The following is a 27,592-nucleotide window of genomic DNA, read 5'->3' as shown; positions in this document are numbered from 1 at the left end:
TAAAAAAAAAACTAATAGTAAATCTTAAATGTTTTATCTGAAATGACTCAGGATGTCACCGTCTCCTCCATGTGTTACTGATTTTATAGTGTCTGGAACTTTAAAATCCTTTAAGGGCCTCCCCGGTGGCACAGTGGTTGAGGGCTGGGTTGCGAAGCTGCCCACAACCTCAGCAGCACCAGTTCGATCCCTGGCCACTGGACGAGGGTCCCACCTGGCGCGCAGACGTCTCCTGCCGTCCACTGTTCCCCTCAGCAGTGTACTTCGTCAGTCTGCCTGCTCTGCTCCCCGCTCTGGCTCTGGTGAATTCTCTCACCCCTCCCATGCTTCTGACTGTACCCAGTGCTTGTATAAATAAATAAATAAATAAATCTTTTAAAAATTAAATAAATAAAATCCTTTAAACCTACATTTTGGATAAAAGAAGTGCTCTAGAGTTAAGTCGTCCTCACAGGACAGTGCTTGTCTGGAAGGAAGGGACCTGAGATCTTGCAGTCCTCATCACTACCTAATTGCAAAACATTTTCATCGTCCCTGTTATTATTCACTACCCATTTCCTTCTTACCTCAGCCCTGGCAACCACTGTCCGCTGCAGTCAAGCCACAGAGATTGGTAACTGTGTCTGCATTTGGCTGTTCTGGGCGTTTCATAGAAGTGGGATCATTGCATAGGTGCCCTCTTGTCACTGACTTTGATTGATTTTTCATGTCTTCAGGTTTACCTGTGTTGCAGCATGTATCAGAGCTTCATTTCTTTTTACTGCTGAATAGGATTCCGCTGTATGACTACACCGCCTTGTGTTTATCCATCAGTTGATGGCTGTTTGGGTTTTCTTTGGGGGCTATTCTAAATAATGCTGCAGTGAACACTCATGTTGCATATTCTTGTGTGGACATATGGTTCAGCTTCTCTTGCATATGTATGTGGGTCATGTGGAAACTATGTCTTCACTTTTTGAGGAAACCACCCAACTGTTTTCTAAAGCGGGGCATTCCCACCAATGATGTATGAGGATTCCAATTTCCGCACATTCTCACCAACACTTGTAATTGTCCATCTTTTCTTATTGCCTTCCTAGTGTTTGTGAAGTAGTATCTTGTGGGTTTGGTTTTGTTTTGCACAGAAGAACTGGGTTATAGACCAGAGTTGGGGCGGGAAGAGGATTCACCAGAGACTTGGGAGCCGAACAGGTTGATCTACTGAAATATACTGCAGAGGGGAACAGCAGGTGAGACAGGAGAGGTCTGGACCATATGGGTTAGATCCTTGGCCGGGGATCCAACTCAGGCCATAGGGGTGAGAGCACTGAGACTTAATCCCTAGATCACCAGGGAGGGCTGCTCTTGTGGTTTTTTTTTAATATTTATTTTATGCATACGAGAACTGTGGTACAGGCCAGAAGTGGGGTGGGGGGAGGTGAGAGGATTCAACAGAGACAGAGTGGGGAACAGAACAGGCAGAGTGACTGAAATACACTGCCGAGGGGAGCAGCAGGTGAGACAGGAGAGGCCTGCTGTGCCATTTGGGTCAGCTCCCTGGCCGGGGATCGAACTCGTGCTGCAGTGGCTGCGGATTGCTTCATAGGTTGCATCTTAACCCCTTGCCCCACCAGGGAGGCCCACTCTTGTGGTTTTGATGGTGCCATTTTTCTCTGTTCTTGGCCTAAATGGAAATTAACTCTCCTCTGAGGTCATTGTACCCTCAGAATCCTATCCCAAAGAGACCTGGACTATCATTCTTCTGTTGGATTCTTCTTTTTATTGGACCACTTGTGCCATAATTTGAAGTCCATGCCACCTACCTATAACACTCTTCAAATAACTCATAAAGCCTAGTGCTTTATAAAGCACATCCACAGCTCCTTTAATGGATCCTCAGGAGTCTGTAAGGAAGTTTAGGCAGGTACTCAGCTCATTTTAGCAAATGAAGATACCAGATTCAGAAGTTAACAGCTCCAGTGACTAAGGAGTAGACCAATGACTTTGGACCCCACAGCTGGGTTTCTTTATACAGATGTGCTGTTTGCTTTCTCTCTGGACCTGGCTCACTTTTCTAGGTGACCTTAACAAGATTTACGTTCTTCACCATACTACAGTTCTTTGTGACTTCAACATGTTTTCTCTCTCTTTTTAAAAAAATATTTATGCATACAAGAGCTGGGGTACAGGCCAGAGAGGTGTGGGGGGTGAGATGATTCACCAGAGACAGAGTAGGGAGAACAGGTGGATTAACTGAAATGCACTGCTGAGGGGAACAGCAGGTGAGACAGGAGAGGTCTGCTGCACCGTCAACATGTTGTCTCATGACCCTGTAAAGTCCTACACCTCAAGACTTAGGATGATGATTTCTCTGTTTTTGATTATTAAGTTTATTTGCATCAAGAGACTCATATAAGACTTGTAGCTTTTTGTACAATATATGCTTAGTTCAAGTCCTGCAGATTACAGGGCCTCCCCTGGTGGCGCAGGCAGTTGAGCACTGCACTGCAAAGCTGTCCGCCACCTCTGTAGTGTGGGTTCGATCCCGGCTGGCCGGCGAGGGTCCCACATGGCACGACAGACTTCTCCTGCCGCACCCGCTGCTCCCCTCAGCAGTGTATTTCGTCAGTCTGTCTGTTCTGTTCCCCGCTCTGTCTCTGGTGAATCCTCTCACCCTCCCGCGCATCTGGCCTGTACCCTGGTTCTTGTATAAAATAAATAAATCTTTAAAAAAAAAAAAAACAAATCCTGCAGATTACAAATATAGGCAGAACATAACCCTTACGACCCTCTCAATCACAGCCGAGTCTAAGTGAGATCATCAATGCCTTCTTGGATGGCTTGTTAATCATACTGCTAGGGAGTATGTAGCAAGTACTAGTAGTTAGTTACGATTTAATTCTTACATCAATCTGAGGTTAGTGGCATCTCTTTTACAACAGAGGAAACTAAAACAGGCTAAATCATTTGCCTGTGGTTTCACAGTTGATAACCCATGAAGCAGCCTTCAGACTGGGGTCCTACTGACTAGATACCAGAAACAAGAAGATTGTGCCTCATGCCACCGGCTTCCTCCTCATCCTACCAGAGCACGTTGCCAAATGTGCAATGTGCACATTCTTCCCTAGGTTTCTTACAGCAATAGAAGGAATTGATGACCATCTTCCCTAGCCCTTAATGTTGTTCTATACCAAGCTATTCATGTAAAGGACTGGTTATCTTTTTTTTTTTTCCCCAATTCTGTACGTACAGTGGGCCAATACTCTTGTAAAAGACAATAAACATGAATTCTTAGAAAAATGCAACCAAAAAAATCCTTCGCAGTACAACCCTAAAGTTGTTATTGTTGGATTTGACAGACATTAAATTGGATGTTGCGGCAATGCACATCCCCCTCATTACATTCTAACCATTGACCACACAACGTTTTTTTTTTTTATCCCAATACCCACATCCCAACCACACACCATTTAGCTTCAAATCTGCAAACTTTGTTGCAGCTCGACACTGAATTCTTTTTTTTTTTTTTAATATCAGAGAATTCTTTTTTTCCACCCTTCTTTTTTACCCCAGGACAAAGTATAGAGTGATGCTTGAATTGAACTCATGAACTCAATTGAACTGTGTTTCATGAGCAAAAACTGACATGGTTCAAGGTAGTTTTCATAAGTTTACTTCATTCAATGTAGTTTTTTTTAATGATTTGTTTATTCATGCATACAAGAACCTGGGTACAGGCCAGAGGTGCGGGAGGGTGAGAGGATCTACCAGAGACAGAGTGGGGAACAGAACAGGCAGACTGACCAAAATACACTGCTGAGGGAAGCAGCGGGCGAGGCAGGAGAGATCTGCTGTGCCATGTGGGTATCTCCCCGCTGTGCTCAACCACCTGTGCCACCAGGAAGGCCCTCAATGTAGTTTTGTTGTAATGTTGATGAGAAATAAAAGAACACAGCTGACATCCAATGAAACAACATTGTTTGAGGACCTGCTTTTGTTCTGTATTGTTCCTTTAAGTCCCAGTTTCCAAGAACCCATCCAGGACGCCCAGTGAGGGCTGACTCACCAGCACATCACAGCCAGGATCAACACACTCTCTAGTCCAGCTGCCTTTTTCTGGTGGAGAAGACCAAAGTGCCCAATTGGAAGTGACTTGCCAGGCTCATATTGAAAATGGCCGGGGCAGGACTTCAACCTTCCAGGGCTACGTGAGTAATAGCTGTATCCCGGTGATCGTCAGGAAGTTAGGGGAAGTAAATATATAGAGAAAGAACCCTGTAGAGAAGTGTACTGAATCACTCTGCATGCAATCCCAGGTGATCTTAATATTCTTTTTTTTTTTTAAAGATTTATTTATGCATGCAAGAATTGGGGTACAGGTCAGAAGTGTGGGGGGTGAGAGAGGATTCACCAGAGTCAGAGCAGGGAACAGAACAGGCAGACTGACTGAAATACACTGCTGAGGGGAGCAGCAGGTGAGTCAGGAGCGGTCTGCTGTGCCATGTGGGTATCTCCCTGGCCGGGGATCAAACTCAGGCTGCAGTGGCTGTGGATAGCTTCATAGGTTGCGTCTTAACCCCTTGTGCCACCTGATGTTAATATTCTTAAGCTTTTCTGTAATTTTTCTTCAATGTGTAGCAGAAGAAAAAAGTTGTTAAAATGCTACATTGGGAAAAAAATTAGCTTTTCTAAAAGCAGTGTTTCCATCCTTTTCCCCCAAAAAGACAAATTCTTTTCTCATTTGTTTTAAGTGAAAAACAATGTTAGTAACTTCTTCAAGGACCCAAAAAATAGTTTCAGTGTTTTTGCAGTAAGGGTAAAAAGAAAATGCCCGGCTGATATATTATTATTAAAGATTGTTATTATTTTGTAAAATTCATTTAAAATGCATTTTTTTCTCCTTTTGCCCTTTGAGCTCATTAAAAAAAATTCTAAAGGCTTTAGTGGGATGTAATTTACGTATTGTGCAGTTCGCTCATTTAAAATGCACAATGCCTGGTTTTGGGAATATTACATCATTAATTTTTTATCAATCGTGGTAGAATAATGTAACACAATTTGCCATGTTAACCATTTTAAATGGACAATTTAGTGCATTAGTTGCATTCATAATATGTGATTATTACCAGGAGAGCAATTCTTTTATTTGTATTTAGATATACTGAGTTTTTCCCACTAGAATTATGTTCCCTGGTTAAGTTATTTTTATTTAACAGTAAACTGTAGATCAGCAACTGTAACACAGACACCTGTTGGGATATGTTGAGTGACTGTATACCCGAGGTTTTAAAAAAAGCAACTGGTTTGGTATTTTGACAAATGATTTAGCTTGTGTTTCTGTAATTGGGAGTTTTATTTCTAAATTAGGTGAGAAGGCTTCAGGCTGCTATTTGCAAGCAACTTTTGAAAAAGTAACACATTATGAATGGATCACTTTTATTCCCCCAAAGTGAAAAAACAAATTGAATATAATCTTTCCTCTGTGTTCTCTTAACTGTTGGTTTCTCAAGTTCTAAAGTTCTTAATACACAATTTAAAATTAGTAAATGTAAGAAATAATGATAAGTAAATGCTACATATATCAGATGAAAGGTAAGTAATCTTTGGATGATATTGCAGAATTATCACCTATTCTGTGCTCCTTTTTTTTTTTTTTTGCATAGAAGAACTGGGGTGTAGGTTAAAGGTGATGCGAGGATTCACCAGAGACACAGTGGGGAACAGAAAAGGCAGATCTACTGCAATACACTGCTGAGGGGAGCAGTGGGTGACACAGGAGAGGTCTGCTGAGCCATGTGGGTAGCTCCCTGGCTGGGAATCAAACTCATGCCATAGTGGCTGCCAATAGCTTGATAGCACTGAGACTTTAACCCCTGCACCACTGGGGAGGCCCCAAGGGCCAGATTCTTGCCAAGGGAACTCACGTTGGTGGTGAGCCAGCCCAGCACTCTCAGGGCTGAGATGATTCCTGAAATGTGTGAAAGAAAATGATCAGGAAAGGGGCCTCCCTAGTGGCTCAAGCGCTAAGGTGCCACACTATGAAGCAATCCGCAGCCTCTGCAGCACGAGTTCTATCCCCAGCCAGCCAGGGAGCAGCCCACACAGTGCAGCGAACCTCTCCTGTCGTACCAGCTGCTCCCCTCAGCAGAGTGTTTCATCAGTCTGCCTGTTCTGTTCCCCTCTCTGTCTCTGGTGAATCCTCTCACCCCCCACAGCTCTGGCCTGTACCCCACCTCTTGTATGCATAAATAAATAAATCTTAAAAAAAAGAAAAAGAAAAAAAGGATCAGGAAAAAAGGATCCAAAGCAAAATGTCCTCGGCGTCAACTGAAATGCCAGCTTCACCCTCCTCCCCCCAGAAACTCACTGTGGAAGAACCTGGGGAGAGCCCCAGCTGCTGGCCTTGACTTCAGGGCATGATGGGTGTGGGGAGAAAATGAAAGGTATTAAAAAAGTAAAAAGAAACAGGTGAAATTTTAGTAATATATTTTATTTAACCTAGTATATGTAAAATATTACTTAAACATAATCAACATAAAAATGGTTAGTAAGATCCGTGACATTCTTTTTTTTGTACTGTGTTGAAAACCTGAAGTGTATCTTACACCTAGAGCTCCTCTCAAATTTGAATTAGCCACATTTCAAGCAGTCCAAGTGGTTGGTGGCCATTTGTTAGCTGCCAGTCTCAGTGATACTATGGGCTAGAGAGGCCAGGGAGCTGTCACCTGGGCCAGAGGCCAGAGGTGACCCTCCCCACCAAGATATCGCCCCTTTCAGAGCCAATGTGTGGCTGGACCAGGCCTTCTGGTCCTTACATGATAGAGGACACACCTCAGCAACTATGACTAGGGAATTTTTTTTTTTAAAGATTTATTTATTTATGCATACAAGAGCTGGGGTACAGGCCAGAGATGCTGGGGGGTGGGGGTGAGAGGATTCACCAGAGACAGAGCGGGGAACAGAACAGGCAGATTGAAATACACTGCTGAGGGGAGCAGCAGGAGAGTCAGCAGAGGTCTGCTGCACCTCTAGTTGCTCCCTGGAAAGCTGGGGATTGAACCTGTGCTGCAGAGGCTGCAGATTGCTTCCTAGTGCGGTGCTTAACCCCTTGCACCACCAGGGAGGCCCTATCAGGGAACTTTGAAAAAACAAGATTTATTAAGTTTCCAGAAGCTTTATGGGCACCCGGGGTGACACAGCAAGGTCAACACTGGTTTGATTTTCATCTGAGTCAATTTAATTTTAACTCAGAAATGACTGCTGATCCAGCAGATAATTGGGTGTTTTAGAGATTGGTGGCCTCTCCCACCTCCTAGACGGCGGTCAAGTCCAAGTGGGAAAAAGTGAGGGCCAATTCTCTCTCCATCACATGGCTCCCGACCATATGGCAAGACGGTATTTATGGTCTTTATGTCAAAAGGCTTTGCCCCCCAAGCTAAAGACCGGAGGTGTGACTGTCAGGAAGATAAAGATCACAGCATTGCAAGCTTTCCCCCTGCTCCCAGCCCTGAGCCATTCCAAACATCCTCTTCTCTCTCTCGATTTTTCTCTTTTCTTCTTTCCTTCACTACCTCCTTCAAGACAAACGAGTAGAAAAGGCTGAAGCAGTGGGGAGACAGAAGAGGGGACGATGAAAAAGGGCAAACCTTGTCCTCCTGCCCAGGCTTGAGTCCTGATTTCGCTAGGCAAAGTGAAGAAAAATCTCTGTCCTCAGAGTCAGCGGTTGTGGCCTCTGGTGTGACCTGAGGCGGACAAGCTACCGACACAGCAGGGAGGATTCAGCACGGCGAGTCTACACTTTGCTGATAAAGCTATTCAGTGGACTAGGCTATCAGGCGACTTTGGTTTCAGAGATGGCCCCTGGGGGGTGTCACAGGCCTTGCCACATTCAGCAAGTGCAGTGGGTCTTTTCACTGGGGGCCTGGGCCATAAGCACCGGGCTGGAGTCCAGTGGGAGGCTGCTGAGGGCGCTCCCCCCGTACAGGTGCAGGCTGTTGCGGGCCATCAGCTCCCTGGCCATCAGCAAGAAGACTTCGTCTATGTTCTTGGACTCCTTGGCAGACGTCTCCAAAACAGCAAGGAGACCGTATTTCTCGGCCAGGGTGCAGGCATCCTCAAACAGAACGTGCCTTTTTTCCCACAAGTCAGATTTGTTCCCTGGGAGTAAGAGAGAGATCAGTATTCTATTGAGTAATGTCATCTTAAAATGAACTTTAAAAACAACATTTTCGGGGGCCTCCCTGGTGGCCTAGGGCTTACATCTCAGCGCTATCTCCGCGATGGCCTGAGTTCGATCCTGGCCAGGGAGCAACCCACATGGCGCAGCAGACCTCTCCTGTCTCGCCTGCTGCTCCCCTCAGCAGTGTATTTCAGTAGATCCGCCTGTTCTGCTCCCCACTCTGTCTCTAGTGAATCCTCTCATGCCCCCCCCCACCCCACACCTCTGGTCTACACCCCAGTTCTTATATGCATAAATAAATAAAAATAAATCTTAAAAAAAAAACAAGTGCTAGAGAGGATGCAGAGAAAGAGGAATACTCTTACAGTGTTAGTGGGAACGTGAATGGGCAAAGTCATTTCGGAAAGCCATCTGGGTTTACCTCGAACAACTAAAAATGGAAATGCTATATGACTCAGCCATCTTACCCTTGGGCATCTAGCCAAAGAACACGAAACCATCAGCTCAAAGAAAACGTAGGCTCTACAGCACTATTGCAGCATTATTTACAATAGCTAGAACATAAAAACAACCCAAGGGCCTGCTGATAGAGGACTGGGTTAAGAAGACATGGTCTAGGGCCTTCCTGGTGGCGCAAGGGGTTAAGTCTCAGCATTATCAAGCTATCCGCAGCCACTGCAGCATGAGTCCGATCTCCAGGCAGGGAGCTGACCCACATGGAGCAGCAGACCTCTCCTGTCTCACCCACTACTCCTCAGCAGTGAATTTCACTAGATCTGCCTGTTCTGCTCCCCACTCTTTAGCTGGTGAATCCTCTCACCCCCTGCACCTCTGGCGTGCACACCAGCTCTTTTATGCATAAATAAATCTTTTAAAAAAAGACTATATGGTCTAATCACATAATGGAAAACCATTCAGTCATAAGGAAAGAGGAAATGTTGTCATTTTCTGCAACATGGAAGGAGTTGGAGGGAACAGTGTGTAGTAAAGTAAGTTAGAATGACAGATACTGGATATCCGCGTACTAGACGATTTGGCAAGGCAAAAAGCCAGTGGACACTGATAAACCAAGTGAGGCTTCCAACCTTAAGGTGGATGGCAAGGGGAAAAGGGTCAGTGGGGTGTAAGGGAGCTGCATGGGCCCAACCCTTACGGAGGGGGGTCTTCATCTTGTTAGGGAGGCAAGAGAAACACATGGAGAATTAAATAGTTATGCAAGAATTTACAGTCCTAGAACACAGGAGCATGAACAGAAAACTAGGCCACAAAATACTATATGCCAGGGAGCAGGCAAATGAATGGCCCAGTTGCTAACAGTACAGGTACATAATCCATGGGACCAAAGAGCTGTGAACCCCGATGTTTTTTGGTAACTGATCTCATAGTAAGATCTGCCTTAAGCTGGCCATTTGAAGTTTTGATTCCTCCTGCTTTGTATGGCTGGTCATCCATTTCGCAGTGTAAATATTAACACATCTGACCTGACTAGGCTGTTGGCCCAGACTCTGATGAGGGTGTCAGGTAACACATAGGTGCCCTTCTAAGCTCTGGACCTCAAGGTTCTTGCTGAGAGACTGTGGCCTGTGACTATAACAGCAGCCTTAGTGAAAGGTCCGCCTGACATCTCAGGGGGACGAAAAGCAGATGCTCAGACCAGAAGGTTCAGACAGAACATCCAGTGCAACCTACAGAAGGAAATTGGGTTCCTAAACCCCTACTCTGAGGAGAGTCTAAGGAGTTAAGGTGCCAGAAATAGAGCAGAGGGGGATGAGGAAAGAGAGGATTATGAATCAACACCACAAAGACGTAGAAAAGAAATGGTTTGAAAATAACAAGTCCTGGGGGCCTCCCTGGTGGCACAAGGGGTTAAGTCTCAGCACTATCAAGCTATGGCCAGCCACTGAGCATTAGTATGATCCCCAGCCAGGCCCTCAGCAGTGTATTTCAGTAGATCTGCCTGTTCTGCTCCCCACGCTCTCTCTGGTGAATCCTCTTACCCACCAGCACCTCTAGCCTGCTCCCCAGCTCTTGTATGCATAAATAAATCTTTTAAAAAAAGAAACAAAAACAAGTCCTTTCTGGAATTGTGATAGCAAAAATGCAAAGGTGGTTGCCCAAGAATCTCTCTAGGATTCTGTAAAAATGAAGATTCCGCTCCAGTGAGATCTTGCACCTTTTTAAAAAGATTTATTTTATTTATTTATGCATACAAGAGCTGGATACAGGTCAGAGGTGTGGGGGCTGAGAGGATTCACCGGAGACAAAGTGGGGAGCAGAACAGGCGGTCTACTGAAATACACTGCTGAGGGGAGCAGCGGGTGAGACAGGAGAGGTCTGCTGCACCATGTGGGTAGCTCCCTGGCCACAGTGGCTGCTGATAGCTTCATAGTGCCAAGACTTAACCCCTTGCACCACCAGGGAGACCCCAAGATCTTGCACTTTTAGCACCTGATGCTGCAGGTGCGTGGAACACACGAGTGGCAGGGTCTGAAACAACTTGCCCAACTGAAGCAGCTGCTTGCTAAACAGTGCCCGGAAGAGGAAAGAAAAGCAGCTCTTCTTGCAAAACTAAAACTATACACGCTTTCCTGAATGTACAGTAGGGCCCCTCACACGCCACGCTGGGAGTTCCCTTCACGTGACTGAAGTTGCTGTTCATTTTGACACCTTGGTAGGACTGACTTAGGATCCGAGTCAGTGTTAGAAGGCATTTGAGAGTGTCGCACTGCAGTTCACGCCAGCGCTCCCCCTGGGAACCTCAGAGTACAGATACTTCCTGTGTGGCTGACACAGATACAGAGACTCAGCTGGGCGTGCCTTCCACTAGATGTCCCGGGCTCCACCCCAGGTCTCAGGAAAAAGAAACTCTAGGCCGGGCCTTGGGATCTGCATTCCCAACAGGTGCTTCCTCCCTCACCTCCCAATTCTCTTTCTCAAGTGGATCTGATGGGCATTTCTGGACCAGATGCTTTCTGAGGTCCTGTTCACCCCGCACACATTAACGAGTTTATGTTCCATTGCCACCAGGAACACACAGAGCATCAGGAGAGGGGGCCGGTGAAGAAAAGTTGAACGCCATACCGATCAGCATGATGACCAGGTTCGCCGCGCCGTATTTTTCTATCTCGTGAATCCAGTGGGGAACAGACTCGAAGGTGGACCGCCGGGTGAGGTCGTAGGCGATGATGGCCGCGTGTGCACTGCGGTAGTAGCTCTGGGTGATGGTCCGGAAGCGCTCCTGGCCTGCTGTGTCCCACACCTGCATCTGGAGGAGGGACGGGCATCAGGAGCCTGAGGGAACTTGCTCACCTGAGTCAGCTGAAAAATAGTTTTCCTGGCTTCATTTCTTTCTTTTTTGGGGGGGGGGTACCCTCGCCGGTGGCCGGGGAACGAACCAGCGCTGCAGAGGCTGCAGGCAGCCTCACAGCTCAGCGCTCAACCGCTGCGCCACCAGGGCAGGCCCATTCTCTGGCTTCATTTCTCCAGACCCTGATTCGGTAGTCTGGGGTGGGGTCTAGGAGTGGGCTTCTTCAGCTGCTCACCAGGGGGATTTGGATGGGCAGTCGGGACTGGGAGGTGACTCTACTGTCCGGGGATCTATGTTCTTTTTGGTTTCAATCGACCCTCTAACCAAATCACTGCTAATAAACTTCAGTAGCTCGTGGTATCATCTGATAGCCAGACCACAGTAAAATTTCCTGGACTGTCTCCAAAATGTCCTTGCACTATCGTTCCTATTTAATCAGGATCCTAAACAGGATCCACCTGTTACATTTCACCAATGCTTTTCGATCTTTTTCTAATCAAGTAGGTAAAAGAGTAAGTTCCTCACCGCTATTTTAATTTGCACTTCTTTAGTCAGGAGTGAGGATTTACACCTTTACAGAAATTCTTATAAAATTTGTGAAATAGCAATTCTGGGCAATCTGTGAAGTTCCTGCTTTTTGGATTTGGTTGCTGTTCTTAGATACACCTCAGGGCTCTTATCATAGGAAAGAAATGAGCCATTTGTCAAGTTCTGGATCTGCTAACATTTCTTTCCAGTTTGACATACATTTTTTTCACGTGTTTATGGTCTTTGAGGGTGTGGAAATTTGACCTTTGTCAAGTTATATAGAAGTGTATACATTTGACCTTTAGATCATTAGATGGAGCAATATTTTCCTTTATGGCTTCCCCTGGTTCTAAACACACCTTTTTTTTTTTTCCCTAGTCCGTTTATTATTTAATGTTTTTTTTATTTTTTTTCATGTTTTATTTATTTATTTGTTTGTTTGTTTTGTTTATACATACACTGGGTAGAGTCAGAAGTGCGGGAGGGTGAGAGAATTCACCAGAGCCAGAGCGGGGAGCAGAGCAGGCAGAAGGACCGAAGGACACTGCTGAGGGGAGCAGCGGGCAGCAGGAGAGGTCTGCGCGCCATGTGGGACCCTCCTCCGGTGGCCGGGGAGCAGCAGGGGATTGAACCGGCGCCCCAGAGGCCGCGGGCAGCTTCGCAACCCAGCGCTCAACCGCTGCGCCACCAGGGAGGTCCTTAATGTTTTTTTTTAAATGATTTTATTTATTTTTGCATAGAACAACTGGGGTGTAGGTCAGAGGTGTGGGTGTGGGGGTGGGTGAGAGGATTCACCAGAGAGAGTGGGGAGCAGAACAGGCAGATCTACTGAAATCCACTGCTGAGGTCTGCTGTGCCCTGTGGGTCACCTCCCTGACCGGGGATCACACTCAGGCCTCAGGGGTGATAGCGCTGAGACTTAATCATAGGCCACCAGGAAGGCCCCTGATTTCATGTTTTAGAGTGAAACTGTCCCTCCTCTCCCACGTTTCTGTGTCGGGAGCGCTGAAGCCATCCCCGGGCCCCGCTGACCTTCACTTTCTTGCCATCGATGTTGAGGGAGCGCACAGTGAAGTCCACCCCGATGGTGTTCTGCTGGGTCTCTGTGAAGACCCCGGATCGGAAGTGCTGCACCACACACGTCTTCCCCACGTTGGAATCCCCGATGAGGATGATCTTGAACAAATAGTCGAAGTTCTCATCTGCTGCCCTGGCTGAGCCGGAGAACTGCATGGTCCCGTCTGGGTGGTCAGACCTAGAAGAGAAAGGAATTCAGTGTCTCGAGTGAGCCTGTGGCGCCAGACTCAACTCCAGGTACCATGGATCAGGGCGGGATAAGACGGGTGGCATCACCTTCACCGCACTCACATCCTGGTGGGGGAGACATGGTTCCTGAGCTCTACCCCCAGCGCTGCTCCCAGAGCCCTCACCTCTGCGGTGGGCCGGCCTGATCTCAGGGCACACTCAGGCTGCAGAGGCTCTGCCGCCGTGCCCAGCTGGTTCCAGCACACAGCCGATGCTGTTGGGTGACAACCCTGACAGAATCCTAGTCATGGAGACCGGGGCTCCAGGCACTGCTAGAATGCCCAGGGCGCAGGAGGATGGCAGAGGAGATGCCACGTGGTCTCAGCTCCACGGAGGCAGGGACCCATGGCCCAGGACACTGTCCTTCCAGGCAGCCAGCAACCAGGATGGAGCAGAGTTGACAGCGAAAGCAGTTTAGGGAAAAGTGATGCAGCCTTTTCCTTCTAATGGGCACTGGAATCTTCTGAACCAGGAACTGAGGATTTGGAGATTATTCAAAATGAATATTGTGGTCTGAATGTAATTTCTATGACAGTGCTTTTCCAAATTAATCGTTATCACATTATCACAATCATTATTGTTACACAATTGTCTGGGGGATATAATTACAATTATATATTCCTGGAGCCCACCAGAGATCTGGTAAATATAGTTATGAGATTTATTTTTATTTATTTATGCATACAGGAGCTGGGGTATAGGCCAGAGGTGCAGGGGGTTGGGGGGAGGTCACAAGATTCACCAGAGACAGAGTGGGGAGCAGAACAGGCAGATCCACTGAAATACACTGCTGAGGGGAGCAGCGGGCGAGACAGGAGAGGTCGGCTGTGCCATGTGGGTCAGCTCCCTGGCTGGGGATTGAACCCTTGTCGCAGTGGCTGGTGATAGCTTGACAGCACTGAGACTTAACCCCTGCGCCTCCAAGGAGGCCCCTGGTAAATATATTTAAAGACACACACACGCACACGTACATGTTCCTTGGTAACTCTGATGACCAGTCAGGCTGAGGATTGTGTGACAGTGGTCACACAATCACCCCCCTGAAGCTTTAGTCCCACTACCCACATCTTGGTCTAAATATTCACCTATATGTCAATAACTTGGATCATGAGAAACTCACTACCTCCTGAAAAAATCCATTTTGTGGGTGCAGCTCTAACACCCATGGGTGAAGTCTGTCTCCCTGGATTTTCATCTGTTGACTCTCCTGCGTCCTCCTGAGGCCGGGACTCTGCAAATCTCAGTTCCACACATGGCAGCCCATCAGACATTTGAAGCAAAGAGCATAACCCTTGAAGGCAAACGTCCCTGTGCCCTTCAGCTGTTCTTCATACGATATTGTGTTAGGTCTCTTTGTCAAATGACTCATGAAAATACGTGAAACCTCATTCCATGTGATTACATTTGATGTGCTGTGAATTGTTCCTGCCTCTCGCCTGACACCCCTTCTTCATTTCCCCAGTTTTATTCTCTGGTATTCTCTGTAGTCATAGAAAAGGACAAGTCTCTGTCATCACACAAATTAAAATGCACATAATATCCAGTCTGTATGGAGCCCCCCAAGCTTTAAATGCAGGAAGAAGGTTCTCCTCTCTCTCTTTCTCTCTTATTTCTCTCTCTCTCTCTCATTTCTCTCTCTCTCTCTCTCATTTCTTTCTCTCTCTCTCATGCCTCTGAAGTCACCTATGGCTAAATGACCTCGCAGACAAGAGACACAAGCAACACCTCCCCTTCCCTTTCTAACTTTTCAAAAAAGAAAGTCGTTCCACTTCCGGTGACTTATCACTGTAACTTGAGCTTAAGACTTACTTCCATGTCGTCCCCCACCCCAACCCCCAACAAAGCCCTTAGGATTTCTACACAGCCCGTCTACCTTAACCTCAGCACCCCCCACCCCAAGGAGGAAGGAGCCATGGTCCCCCAGAGCCCTCCATCCCCCCTCCGCAGCCCTCACCTGTGGCACACCTCTCACTCTCTCCTCTGCGAGCAGCTGAGGTTTGCTTTCTCTCCTGTTTCCCCCTTCGGCTCTTAGGGCTCCTTCTTCCTCCTGCCTCGCTGCGTGGTGGGAACTGTAGTTCTGTCCTCAGGTGGCAGGTTTGGCGACCTGAGAAAGTGAAAGGAAAATGCTAGCCCTCCCACCTCCCCTGAGCCCACGCAGCCTTTGGGGAGGAGGCGCTGGGGAGCACCGGCCAGGAAGGAGGCGCGGAGAGGCGCTGGCCAGCACGCACACAGCCAGCTTTCCCCCAGCCGCACGGAGCCCACCCGGAGGACTGAGCAGTTAACTCAGCCCCTGCATCGGAAGCCACCTTGTTCCTGCTTTCCCTGCACCTTCTCCCCGGCACCCCTTGTTAGCTTGCTGGAGGGAGTTCTGCACAGCTCTGGCTTTTGAGCCATTTCATTGCTTTGTGGACGTCAGTCGTTTTTTTCAGGAGCCACTGACAGAAAGGAGGAAATACAAAAACTAAAAACCGCATTTGCACGGGAAGAAAGAGCTGGAAAAAAAAAGTCTGTATTCCCCCCACCCCCCAAAAATCTACCATAAAGAAAGAAGGTTAATTTCTAGCTCTGAGAAAACCTCTTGAGTCCCCAGTGCTGGCAGTAGAAGTCTAAAGCGGAGGCGATTTTTCCTTTTTTTTCCCCCCAGAGTCCAGAAGAGTCTGCAGATAAAACATACAGTCACCACCCTCCGCCCCCACTTTTAACAGACTTTTCAAATAAAGAAAGAATTTCACCTCCCCGCGGCTTATCACTGTAACTTGAGAGGTAACGGCTCATCTCCTAGGGACTAGCTTTTCTCCACTACATAGTCTGTAACATTTGGACAGTGAAGCTCTAGACACAACGAGCAAAGGAGAGAGATCCGCACTGATAAAATATTTAAATTGGCCTGGTATTTTCTAACTGTGGGCTGAGACCTATTCATGAGTCATGAAATCAATTTTAGTGGGTTGCAATCAGCATTTTTACAAAAGTGATGAGCAAAACATTTCAGATTGTATCCCGTGTAGAGAGCGTAAGTTGTTTTATGAAAAGTCTGGATCGGTTTTACCTAGGCGTGTGCCTACTGGGGGAGGAGTAAAATGGAATTCTTGCTCCTGGGTGGATGTTTAAAAAGATTGAGAAACACTAACATACAGGACAATTTCTTCACTCCCCAAGATGATTTTCTCAGCTAGCCTTTAAAATGTGACTATTCTCTTTTTTTTTTTTAAGATTTATATATTTATGCATACAAGATGGGGTACAGGCCAGAGGTGTAGGGGGTTGAGAGGATTCACCAGAGACAGAGTGGGGAACAGAACAGGCAGACAGACTGAAATACACTGCTGAGGGGAGCAGCGGGGAGAGAGGAGAGGCCTGCTGTGTCATGTGGGTAGCTCAACTCGTGTTGCAGAGGCTGCGGATAGCTTCACAGTTCTGTGCTTAACCCCTTGCGCCAACGGGGAGGCCCAAAATGTGACTATTTTTACCCCAAATTTTATTTATATATCACCTTTCAGGAATCTCTCTTTTGGGTAAAATAAACCCAATCTGGTGGGTAGAACAAAAGAATAAAAAACACTGTCCTGTGCTCTGTTGCAGATCGTGGCTGAGAGAGCCCCAGTCCCATGTCTATGATTTGGAAAAGAAATGTAGCTTAAGATCCACCACAAATGCTTGGGCAGGGCACCGGAAATAATACCCACCAGATGGCAATGTCAACCAGGTTAGGTGTCAAATGGCTCCTTCTTCTTTGTAACGGTGACTTTGAAAGAAAAAAAAAAAAATATCAGCTACTCAGACCTGGCAACTGGAGAGCATCTAGTAGTAGGAATTAAATGACAAAATGTCTACATGGCTATGGAAGTCAAGGAGAGAAAGGTTCTGGCCCTCCCGGGCCCTTTTCGCCAAGGGGACGATCATACAAAGTGTAGCTCGGGTGATGGGGAGAGAGGTATTCTTAACCTGGGTGGTGGTGATACAGGTTATAGACTAAAATTATATACACTTAACGCACACACAAACACACACATGCCCACTTACTATTTCAACCATGTTAATTAAGTGTACTATTCAATGGCATGAAATATATTCAAACTGTTGTGCCAGCATCTTTTCTAAAATCTTTTATCATCTCATCTGAAGCTCTTTGCCCGTTAATCAATAACTGCATTCCCATCTCCCCCTGTCCTATGAATTTCTGTCCCTATGAATTTGATCAGTCCAGGGGCCTCATCTAAATGGAATCCTACAGCATTTGTCCCTCTGTGTCTGGTTCATTTCATTCAGCATAATATTTTCAAGGTTGTCCATGTGGTAGGTATCAGAAATTCATTCCTTTTTTAAGGCTGAATAATATTCCACAAAGGATTTTTAAAAATTAAAGTGAAATGTTAGGCTGATTTTTTTTTAAAGATTCGTTTTATTTATTTTATTCATGCAAGAGCTGGGGTGCAGGCCAGAGGTTGGGTGTGTGTGAGAGGATTCACCAGAGACAGAGAGGGTGCAGAGGTCTGCTGCACCATGTGGGCCAGCTCCCTGGCCGGGGATTAAACTCATGTCATAGTGGCTGCGGACAGCTTCATAGTGCTGAGACCTAACCCCTTGCGCCACCAGAGAGCCCCCAGGCTGATTTCTTTTTGCTCACCCTGACATCACTATCCACCTCCCACACACCATCAGATGACTAGAAACCAAACTACCACTGCGTTGTGTGAAGAAGATAAATACCAATGAAATATAAGGGGCTTCATTCCCCCACTTGAAAATAAGGGAGGAGACACCCCCCTCCCTTTTCTTTTAAGATTTCTTTCTCTGTACAAATATGTCTATCTTTATAACGGCAAAATAACCTCTGATCAGTCTCATATCAGGAAGGGTGCTTCCAGGTTCCAATAGCCATCTTTTGAACGCAAGGATCAAGGGGGTAGTGTCCCCAAGTCTATAACCTGGGTGGCCGCCACCCCAACCCAACTTCTGAAGGTGACTTGCTCCAATTTGCAAAACTGTCTCATGTCCCAAAGGCATGAGAAGTTGGTTTCTTCTCTGGATAAAACAACCCTGGTGGTGTCCCAGGCACCAAGATAAAGTTAGGAAGACCTGGGCCTCCCTGGTGGTGAAGCACAGCATTGTGAAGCTGTCCACCGCTACCACAGCATGACATGAGTTCCATCCATAGTCAGCCAGGGAGCTGACCCACATGGCGCAGCAGACCTCTCCTGACTCACCTGCTACTCCCCTCAGGAGTGTATTTCAGTTAGATCTGCCTGTTCTGCTCCCCACTCTGTCTCTGGTAGGTCCTCTCACCTCCCCCATCTCTGGCCTATACCCCAGTTCTTCTATGCATGAATAAATAAATCTTTATTTATTTATTTATACAAGCACTGGGTACAGTCAGAATCGCGGGAGGGTGAGAGAATTCACCAGAGCCAGAGCGGGTAACAGAACAGACAGACTGATGAAGTACACTGCTGAGGGGAGCAGAGGGCGGCAGGAGAGGTCTGCGCGCCATGTGGGACCCTCCTCTGGTGGCCGGGGAGCAGCCGGGGATTGAACCAGTGCTGCAGAGGCTGTGGGCAGCTTCGCAACCCAGCGCTCAACTGCTGCGCCACCAGGGGAGGCCCCATAAATAAATCTTAAAAAAAAAAAAAAAGGAAGAACTATGTGGGACAAAAGGTCAAGTCTTCTTATTTGAGAACTAGTGATTGCTTATGTTGAAAACGCCCAGTAATGGCTTCGGCTTGCATGTGCCAGGCTATAGAAGGGGAGATCCCTTTCTGTCTACATTTCTCAGCGAGTTGCTTTTAATGCACCCCACATTCTGGTTTAATGCTTAGTCAGCAAAAAACTGTTTCTTCTTTCTTCTTTCTTCTTCTCCTTCTCCTTCTCCTTCTCCTTCTCCTTCTCCTTCTCCTTCTCCTTCTCCTTCTCCTCCTTCTCCTCCTTCTCCTCCTTCTCCTCCTTCTCCTCCTTCTCCTTCTCCTTCTTCTCCTTCTTCTTCTTCCTCCTTTGTGGAGAGGTTTCTCTGGGCTGGGACTATATATTTTTTGAACATTGTATTTCCCCAACAATTGAAACAGAGTGCAAGAGCACGGAGCCCTGTATCTCCTTTAATTTTTGCCTGAGGCAGCCAGGATCTTAACATTCATTTATTTTTCGGGGGGTGGGGTGGGGTGCAGAGAAGTGATTGATACTGATCTTGCCTGCATAGCAGCTGCGTTCAATGAACTTAGACAAAAACCTAGACCTTATGCCCGCCCTGGTAGCACACTTAGAACCTTCTCTCTATACAAATAAAGAGCGGATTAAAGCTTTTTTGAAAAAAAAAAAAAAAACAACAAAAAACCAAAAAACCCAACACGCTCTCTGCAGCATTTGTCCCAGGTTATGTTTTATCTGTCCCTCACGCTCTTTTTCCAACTACCATACCTGGCCGGTGCTCCCCCAGCCCAGCAGCGGGGCTCTGGGAGGCGTTCGCTCTCGGCTGGCAACAGCCCCGCCCCCCGCGCCCGCCCCGCCCCGCCCCGCCCCCGCCCCCCCCGCACCCCCGCGGCCGCAGGTGAAGCCGCGCGGCCGGACTACAACTCCCGGCATGCGCTGGGAAGGGCGGGTCACGTGAGCGCCCGGAAGCCCTGGCCGCCGCGCGGGGGGTGAGCTGGCGGCGGGGGCGGCGGGCAGCGGAGCGCAGCGGACCGGGCGGGCCGAGCGGACGAGCCCGGCGGCGGCCGGAGACCGGCGATCCCTGCGGGTCTCGGGTGCGCGGGGCGGGGGCCCGAGCGTCGAGGGGTCGAGTCCGGCTTGGGGCGGGAGGAGGGGCGCCGCTCGCGAGGGTCGGCGGGGCTCCCGGGGCGGCCGGCGGGCTGCTCGCCCCCACCCTGCGCCCGGGCCTGCGTCCTGGCCGGGGCCGAGGGGCCGGGGCTGAGGGGCTGAGGGGCCGGGACTGTGGGGCTGAGGGGCCGGGGCCGGGGCTGGGGCTGAGGGGCCGGGGCCGAGGGCCGGGGCTGAGGGGCCGGGGTGGGGCGGGCGGGCCCTCGGCGAGGGGAGGGCGGGGAGCCGCGGCCCGGCCCGCGCCCGCCCGGCGGGGTCTCTCCCGCTAGACCCGGCCTTGCAGTTCAGCCCCGCGGAGGGTCGTGCGCAGGTGGGGCGGGGACGCGCTCGGAAAGGATGTGCAGAGGCCAGGGAGGGAGAAGGGTCTCAGTGGAACATCTGGGTTTTATTGTTTTGTAACTGCCGTGGTCTCGGGAAGCAATGTGTTCTGATTTCTTCTCCATCCTTCATTTGGCGAATGGGGTCTGTTTATACTCATTTTTGACAGGGGATAAAGGGAGTGTGTCCCCAGGGGTTTTGGTGTTTCTTTTACTGTAAGACCGTAGGCGATCTCCTCGCAGCTTTCACTGAAATGTTTGTAGGGAGAAGAATGTGTTCCCGGGGTAAGCAAAATCTGATTATCCTTTTCACTGTTTTGGTGCCCAAATTTCTTTCCCATTTGTTGGCTATTTACTGTGGGAAATTGATGCTTACCTGGCAAGGTACTATGCTAAGAACGCTCCGAAAGTGATCTCATTTAATCCTTAAGTGAGGACTTTGAGGCTCAGAGAAGTGGAGAGTCTTGGATTCCAGCTGGAACTTTAATGCCTTTTTTTTGTGGGCCACAGGTGGCTTCAGAGAACATCATTCTGTTACTGTACTGTGTTGACTTTTCCGTCTCTGCATCAGAAGATGAGCATGAAACAACACTTTCATACAGTTAAAGTCAGTGGTGTGTCTTAATGCTTTTTCCATGTCAGGAGCAGATTATTAGTCATTGTTTCAGGTTCTGAATTGTCCCTGTTCATTGGTGATAAAGAAATGTCACATTAGTGACCCTTAAGTTGAGGATAGGTCCTTTAATATAGAAAAGATTTTAATCTTGAAAACTAGTTGTCTTTGGAATGTGCTTGGAATAGCTAGGAAGAATGTGGTTTTGGGAACCCTTAATGAGAGCATTTTACAGATAAGTGCTAGGCATTTTACATGTGGTAATGAAACAATTTAAGAAGATAGGAAAATTGCAGGAAGGCTTTAGTATTGAATAAGAGGATTTATGTGGTACAGGTAAATGACTTCAGATGAGATAATGTAGGATAAAAAAGACTTGTATAAGCGTCAGCATTGGGGTGGTAAGTTACAGCATACCCAGTACTAGAACTGTCGGTGACCAGAACTATCCAGTTAATACTTCCCTCACTTCAGTATATTTTGAGTGCACAGAATCCTTTTACTTTGCAAATGTAAAAACTGAGATCTGGGAAGTAAGTCTTTGCCTATCTAATGCCCTTGTCTTTTGCATAAGAAAACTGTGGTTATTAATCAACTGTGTATTTTCCCACCTTAGATTCAGACCTCTAAGTTTAAGGTGGGATAATTCTGAGTACAGCTTGAGATAGTCTATATTTTAACTTTTCGCCTATACAGTCTAGCATAGGGTGCAGGGTGAGGTCTGGGTTTGAATGTTTGCTTCATTTCTAAATCAGGTTTCTGAAATCTGTTTTCCCCAGTGTCTGATGCTGAGAGAAGAACGGGTGATCTCGCTGAGCAGGTGCTAGCACAGTTCCTGGCATCTTGAAAGCACTCAGGACCACCATCCATCAGTCAGATCATTCATTCATTCATTTATTCATTCCCCAAATCCTTATCGCTTGTTCTTTTTTGTTTGTTTTCTTTTTAAAGATTTATTTATTTATGCAGACAAGAGCTGGGGTACAGGCCAGAGATGGCGGGGTGGGGGTGGGGGGTGGGTGAGAGGATTCACCAGAGACAGAGTGGGGAACAGAACAGGTATTTCAGAACTGACTGAAATACACTGCTGAGGGGAGCAGCGGGCGAGACAGGAGAGGTCTGCTGTGCCATGTGGGTTGCTCCCTGGCGGGCCGGGGGTCAAACTCATGCTGCAGAGGCTGCGGATGGCTTCATAGTGGTGGTGCTCCTTGCACCACCAGGGAGGCCCTTATGACTTGTTCTTAATGCTCTGCCTGGTGCTGGACTTGTGACATAAAAGGCCATTGCGTCTGTGGAACTTACAAATCAACGATAAACATGTAAACAGTTAAAGCAGCTCATCCAATTGGGGAAATGCTCTGTAGGGAAGAAACAGATGAGAGCAGTAGTAGCTGAGGGACTGCATTTTAGACTGCATTCTAGACTGCATTTTAGACGGGGCTATCAGGACAGCCCCCTCCAGGATAAGCTCGGAAAAGGAAAGAGCAAGCAATTTGTAAAGACCCAGGAGAAAGGCATTTCAGGTGGTAGCACAGCAGGCAGTCCCCTCTTTAGCCTCCTGACAACCCCAGCTGTCACCTCCACTGCTCCCTTCGCCTTCCTACTTAACTCCAGGACACTGGGGCAGCAGGCTTTGAGGGCTGTGGGAAGAGTCGTGTCTTTGGTCTGGATCTTGGGAAGCCATCAAAGTGTGCTGAGCAGAGGCGTGACAGCTGGTTTATGTCTTAAGATGTATTTCTGGCTGGTGTGCTCAGAGCGAGCCTGGGGTGGGCTGGATGTGCAGATACGAAACCCAGCTGGGACTCTTGTCTTGGCGTTGGCGGAAGGCGGGCAGTTCATCGTGGAGATGACCGTGGCAGGAGACGAAGGATTGGGATGTGTTTTGGAGCTAATAAGGACTGGACTTAGTAGGGGCTGGATTTGGAAGTTGAAAGGGAGAAACTCAGGGATGGTGCTAGTTCCCACGGGCAACTTTGAGAATTGGTGGCGCCATTGGCTGAGGTGGAGACACCAGGGAGAGGATGTGGGGGGAGGAGAGGAAGACCCTTCAGATACTGGAGGGAGGCGTGGTGGGGGGGCTGTACTGCAGGGCGCCGCACGGGACTGAGCTGGAGCCTTAGCTCTCGGAGAAAGTCCTGGTCCCGGATGGAGGAGGTGAGAGAGATGTTGGAAGACAGGGAAGTGTCAAATGCTGGTCTTCGAGGTTGAGGAAACAGAATGATTGGGGAAGTTGCACACGCCTGGCAGCCTTGCATACCCATTGAGGTTTGTGGTTTTGAATCTAAAGTGAAACTGGCAGCTTGTGTGATTTTTTTCTTTGGCAAAACTCAGCTGCTTGGGTGCAGGGAACGGGGGCCGGCCGAGCGAGAAGAAAAGGGGGGTAAGGGAGAGAGCATTGCTGGTAAATTGGTAGAGAAAGAAACAGGACGGGGATGGTCACAGGCCGCGGGGACCATGGTGAGGTGACCGATTGTGAGCCAGGCTGAGGCAGGAGGACCATCGATGGGGGAGCATGAAAGTCAGCAGTCTGGAAGGGAGAGGGCTGAAGCGGTTGGAGATGGAGGGTCGATGGCATGGTGTGGCGGGACGGGCACAGGATGGGCACGGAAACTATGGTCCTTCCTAGGTTTCCCCTTTGCACTCAGTCTCCTCCAAAGTGTTCCTAATGTAACTTTACATCTTCTATATTTAGTCCGGAATGGGTGCTACTATATATAGAAAATGACATTTTTGGAATATTTTGTATTCTAAGACAGTCTCTTATAAGGGGGAGCAGCTACCTGGACGTGTTTCATGTGACACCATCTTTTATTCAGCCTTGATCTCAATATGGAATGTTCCAAACTGGAAAGAACCTTGTACAGATGATTTAAGACAAATCAGAGGAGTTAGTGAACTTGGTTTGAAAAGCAGGCCAAGGCTCCAGGGTGCTAATCCTTTTTGAAGGCAAGGATTTTATTTTTAATTTTTTTTTAAAAAAAGATTTATTTATTTATACAAGCACTGGGTACAGTCAGAAGCGTGGGAGGGTGAGAGAATTCACCAGAGCCAGAGCGGAGAGCAGAACAGGCAGACTGACGAAGTACACTGCTGAGGGGAGCAGTGGGCGTGGCAGGAGAGGTCTGCGTGCCATGTGGGACCCTCGCCAGCAGCTGGGGAGTGAACCAGCACTGCAGAGGCTGCAGGCAGCTTCGTAGCCCAGCGCTCAACCGCTGCGCTACAGGGGAGGCCCTACTTTTAATAAGTTTTTTTAAAAACGAAACATTTCAAAATGTAAATGGTACTAAATGCATGCACATTAATAACATTTAGAATTTATCTTTTTTGCAGAGGACCGCATCATAATATAGCATCTGCCACAGAAAATACATACTTTGTTTTAAAAAAAAATCACATTTTCAAGTGATAATTGTATAGTCAGTATCCATTGATTGAGAAAATATTAAATGACAAGCTGTGAATTCAGAAACACATGAAGTTTGTTTTCTTTAGAGCAGCATTTACGTACATTTGAAAAACGTTAGGCCGTTGTTCAGTCTATATTTAGAGCAGTAAAGAAAATGGTCTTGGGAAAGAAGGATGTGCTTGATGGGTTCAGACTTGGCAAAAACTCTCTGTGCTTCCCCAGGGGCCCTGAACTCACTGAGACTAGAAGTTGCTTCTGGAATGTAGGAGATGCGTAAGTGCAAGGTATTATTATTATTAATTACTATGATTACATAGGATCAGATGTTATAATGGTATTCATTTAAAATGGCATTCTGCCAACAGCAGGTGAATGTTTAAAACTATTTTCCCAATGTACTTATTAAGCCTTTTCTGCCCCCTACACTGTAGCTAAGGAAAAGGTGGTTTATTCAGAAACTAGATCCAGATGACCCCAGTGTGGTAGTCATTTAAAGCTACTGTTGTAACTACTGGGCTCGAACACAGCTACTACAGCTGAGGCAGTGAGACCCCAGTCTCTTGGAAAATACATTGTTGGAATTATTGTCTTTTTTGTTTATTAAAGATTTATTTATTTATGTATACAATAGCTGGGGTACAGGCCAGAGGTGTCGGGGGTGAGAGGATTCACTAGAGACAGAGTAGGGAACAGACAGGCAGACCGACTGAAATACACTGCGGAGGGGAGCAGCGGGCGAGGCAGGAGAGGTCTGCTGTGCCATGTGGGTTGCTCCCTGGCCAGGAATTGAACTTGTGCTGCAGTGGCTGCGGCTTGCTTCATAGGTTGCGTCTTAACTCTTGCACCACCAGGGAGGCCTGGAATTATTGTCTTACCTGATAAATTAGAGAATCTCGTAACCCATACCCTTTCTGAAGCACTCAGTACAGTCGTGTGAATGTCTTTACTGCAAAGAGCTTAGAAAGAATGGTTTGAGCTTGGAGCTGTTCTAGTGGAGTTTTGTGTTTAATTTTGGGGATGGAGGTCAACGTAGCATTAATAGTTCTCTGGTTTTTAACTTCCTGGAACTAAGAAAGGTTACTTACATTCTGGATGGATTTGGGAGGTTCTTTGAGGCTAATAAGGACTGAGTAATAGGCTGAGTGTGGGCTGCATATGAATGGGAGTTTATTTATTTTTTATTTTATTTATATTTTTAAAAGATTTATTTTTATTTATTTATGCATACAAGAGCTGGGATGTAGGCCAGAGGTGTGGGGTGAGAGGATTCACCAGAGACAGAGTGGGGAGCAGAGCAGGCGGATCCACTGAAATACACTGCTGAGGGGAGCAGCGGGCAAGACAGGAGAGGTCTGCTGCGCCATGTGGGTAGCTCCCTGGCCAGCTGGGGATCGAACTCGTGCTGCAGAGACTGCGGATTGCTTCATAGTGTGGTGCTTAACCCCTTGCACCACCAGGGAGGCCCTTTGCTAACATTCTGTAGGGAGAATAATTGAATGAAATTAGCTACATTCTACTGATGTTATTCATCCCGGACAGATCAGTGTCTAAAACAATGACCGTAGTACCTTCCATACACCATTTACCTTATTCTCACAACTCTGAGGTGAGGTAAGCTTTTTTACAGATGACTGAGTCACAGAGGTGAGTCAAGCTTTCACAGCCAGTGAAACAGCTGTAATGTTAATAGACATTTGAAACTGTCTCCCTTACTGTTCCTTTTATCCGAAAGTTTTCACAAATGGCCTTTTAGCTGGGCCTGCCCTTATGGCTTGGTTAATCTGAGTTACGGCCAGTGAAAACAAGTAGAATTCCAGCAGTGACGGGTTAGTTGGGCCCTGTACTTCACCAGTCTTACCACTAGGGGCTCTAGAGTTTGTCTCTTCCTTGACTACAGTAGTATGTTCGTCATGCAAGTTATTTTGTCACTTCAATTAAATTTTTTCTCTAAAATGCAGACAAATTACAGGAATTTTTCAATGCTGTGGACATTTTGCCTCCTGATAATAAAAAGTTTATACGTGTTTATTGTAGAATTTTTAGGAAACATAGGAAATTAAGATTACCTATAATCCTTTTACCTAGAGAAAGAACTAGTCTGTTTCCTTTTTATTTGTCCCACTTTCTTCACTTGATATTTTCTCGTGTTATTAAACAGCCTTAATTCATAGGATTCAGCCATGTTTAGGCTGTTTCTATAGACTCATAGCTGGAGATATTACACTTAGATGCTTACTTTATATTTAATTACTCTGGGATATCAGAGCATGGCAGCTGCTGTTACTATGAGGAGCGGTAAGAGAAGTAGTGGGAAGCGGGTCTGGGGGGGTGGGCGTAATCCTCTCCCCTTCTGAAAAAGCTCCCTGGACACTTTGTGAGGAACTACTTTGTTCATAGACCTGAATGCGCCTTGTATTTCTTTAGGAATGGGTCCCTGAAAATTGAATTTTTTTGTCTGAGTTTCTTGGTGAACACAGCCAGGTGTCTTCCTGTAACACTGTACTGATACTCACTTCTGGCAGCAGCAGAGAAGAGTTCTGGAGTCTTCACACTTCAAGTTGCCTTGAACTTGAGGCTTTTTTGAGCTATGCAAACATTTTCTTGCCATCATTAGCATTTCTTGTATTATTAGTGAGAGTGAAACTTTTTTTTTTTTAAAGATTTATTTATTTATTTATACAAGCACTGGGTACAGTCAGAAGCGCGGGAGGGTGAGAGAATTCACCAGAGCCAGAGCGGGGAGCAGAGCAGGCAGAAGGACCGAAGTACACTGCTGAGGGGAGCAGCGGGCGGCAGGAGCGGTCTGCGCGCCATGTGGGACCCTTGCCCAGTGGCCGGGGAGCAGCCGGGGATCGAACCGGGTGCTGCAGAGGCTGTGGGCAGCTTCACAACCCAGCGCTCAACCGCTGCGCCACCGGGGAGGCCTGTGAGAGTGAAACTTTTATTTGATAAGTTTAATAGCCATTTCACTTCTGCTGAGTTGTCTATTCATTTCCTTTACTCATTTTTCTGTCAAAACTAGTGGTTTTTCAGTCAGTTTGTATGAGAGTTCTTTCTCTCAGGATGTAATTTTCAAGGGTTTTTAAAAAAGGACTAGCTATAAAACATAATCACCATTCGAGTTTTCTGGTGTCAGCTAGCCTTGGTGAAT

The 27,592-nt window shown here is 47.2% G+C and overlaps 2 protein-coding genes across 5 annotated transcripts in view; one reads left to right on the top strand and one right to left on the bottom strand.

The window, feature by feature from the left end:
- Positions 1–6,266: 6,266 nt before the first annotated feature.
- On the bottom strand, positions 6,267–15,971 carry RAB19 (RAB19, member RAS oncogene family). 4 transcript variants are annotated; one of them, XM_054692728.1, is made up of 6 exons: positions 15,836–15,971; positions 15,605–15,733; positions 15,264–15,402; positions 13,026–13,248; positions 11,240–11,423; positions 6,267–8,136 (listed from the first exon to the last, which is right to left on the bottom strand). In XM_054692728.1, the coding sequence occupies exons 2-6, from the start codon at positions 15,690–15,692 to the stop codon at positions 7,868–7,870; spliced, it is 903 nt and encodes a 300-aa protein (XP_054548703.1). In that variant the 5' UTR covers positions 15,693–15,733; positions 15,836–15,971; the 3' UTR covers positions 6,267–7,867. The 4 variants fall into 4 exon arrangements, with proteins under 4 accessions (XP_054548703.1, XP_054548704.1, XP_054548702.1 ...); XM_054692729.1 differs by lacking the exon at positions 15,605–15,733 and having other exon boundaries at positions 15,874–15,903; XM_054692727.1 differs by lacking the exon at positions 15,836–15,971 and having other exon boundaries at positions 15,605–15,828.
- Positions 15,972–19,904: 3,933 nt separating this feature from the next.
- SLC37A3 (solute carrier family 37 member 3) overlaps positions 19,905–27,592 on the top strand; it is a 39,934-nt gene continuing 32,246 nt past the window's right edge. Inside the window, exon 1 of the mRNA XM_037514407.2 lies at positions 19,905–20,032. The gene's annotated coding sequence lies outside the window, so the exon portion shown is untranslated. The remainder of the gene's footprint in view (positions 20,033–27,592) is intronic.

This window comes from Talpa occidentalis, unplaced genomic scaffold (assembly GCF_014898055.3).
Source record: "Talpa occidentalis isolate TD23 unplaced genomic scaffold, MPIMG_talOcc4v2.1, whole genome shotgun sequence".
Lineage (NCBI taxonomy): Eukaryota > Metazoa > Chordata > Mammalia > Eulipotyphla > Talpidae > Talpa > Talpa occidentalis.
This window is presented reverse-complemented; position numbering and strand designations above follow the sequence as displayed.

Bases quoted from the DNA above. Each gene is read 5' to 3' on its own strand.
- RAB19 (XM_054692728.1), bottom strand. From the start codon at position 15,692: ATGGCTCAAAAGCCAGAGCTGTGCAGAACTCCCTCCAGCAAGCTAACA. The intron at 15,403-15,604 runs GTGGCTTCCGAT...TCACTTTCTCAG, and splicing joins GCAGGGAAAGCAGGAACAAG to GTCGCCAAACCTGCCACCTG. The intron at 11,424-13,025 runs GTCAGCGGGGCC...TCCCTCCTCCAG, and splicing joins TCGATGGCAAGAAAGTGAAG to ATGCAGGTGTGGGACACAGC.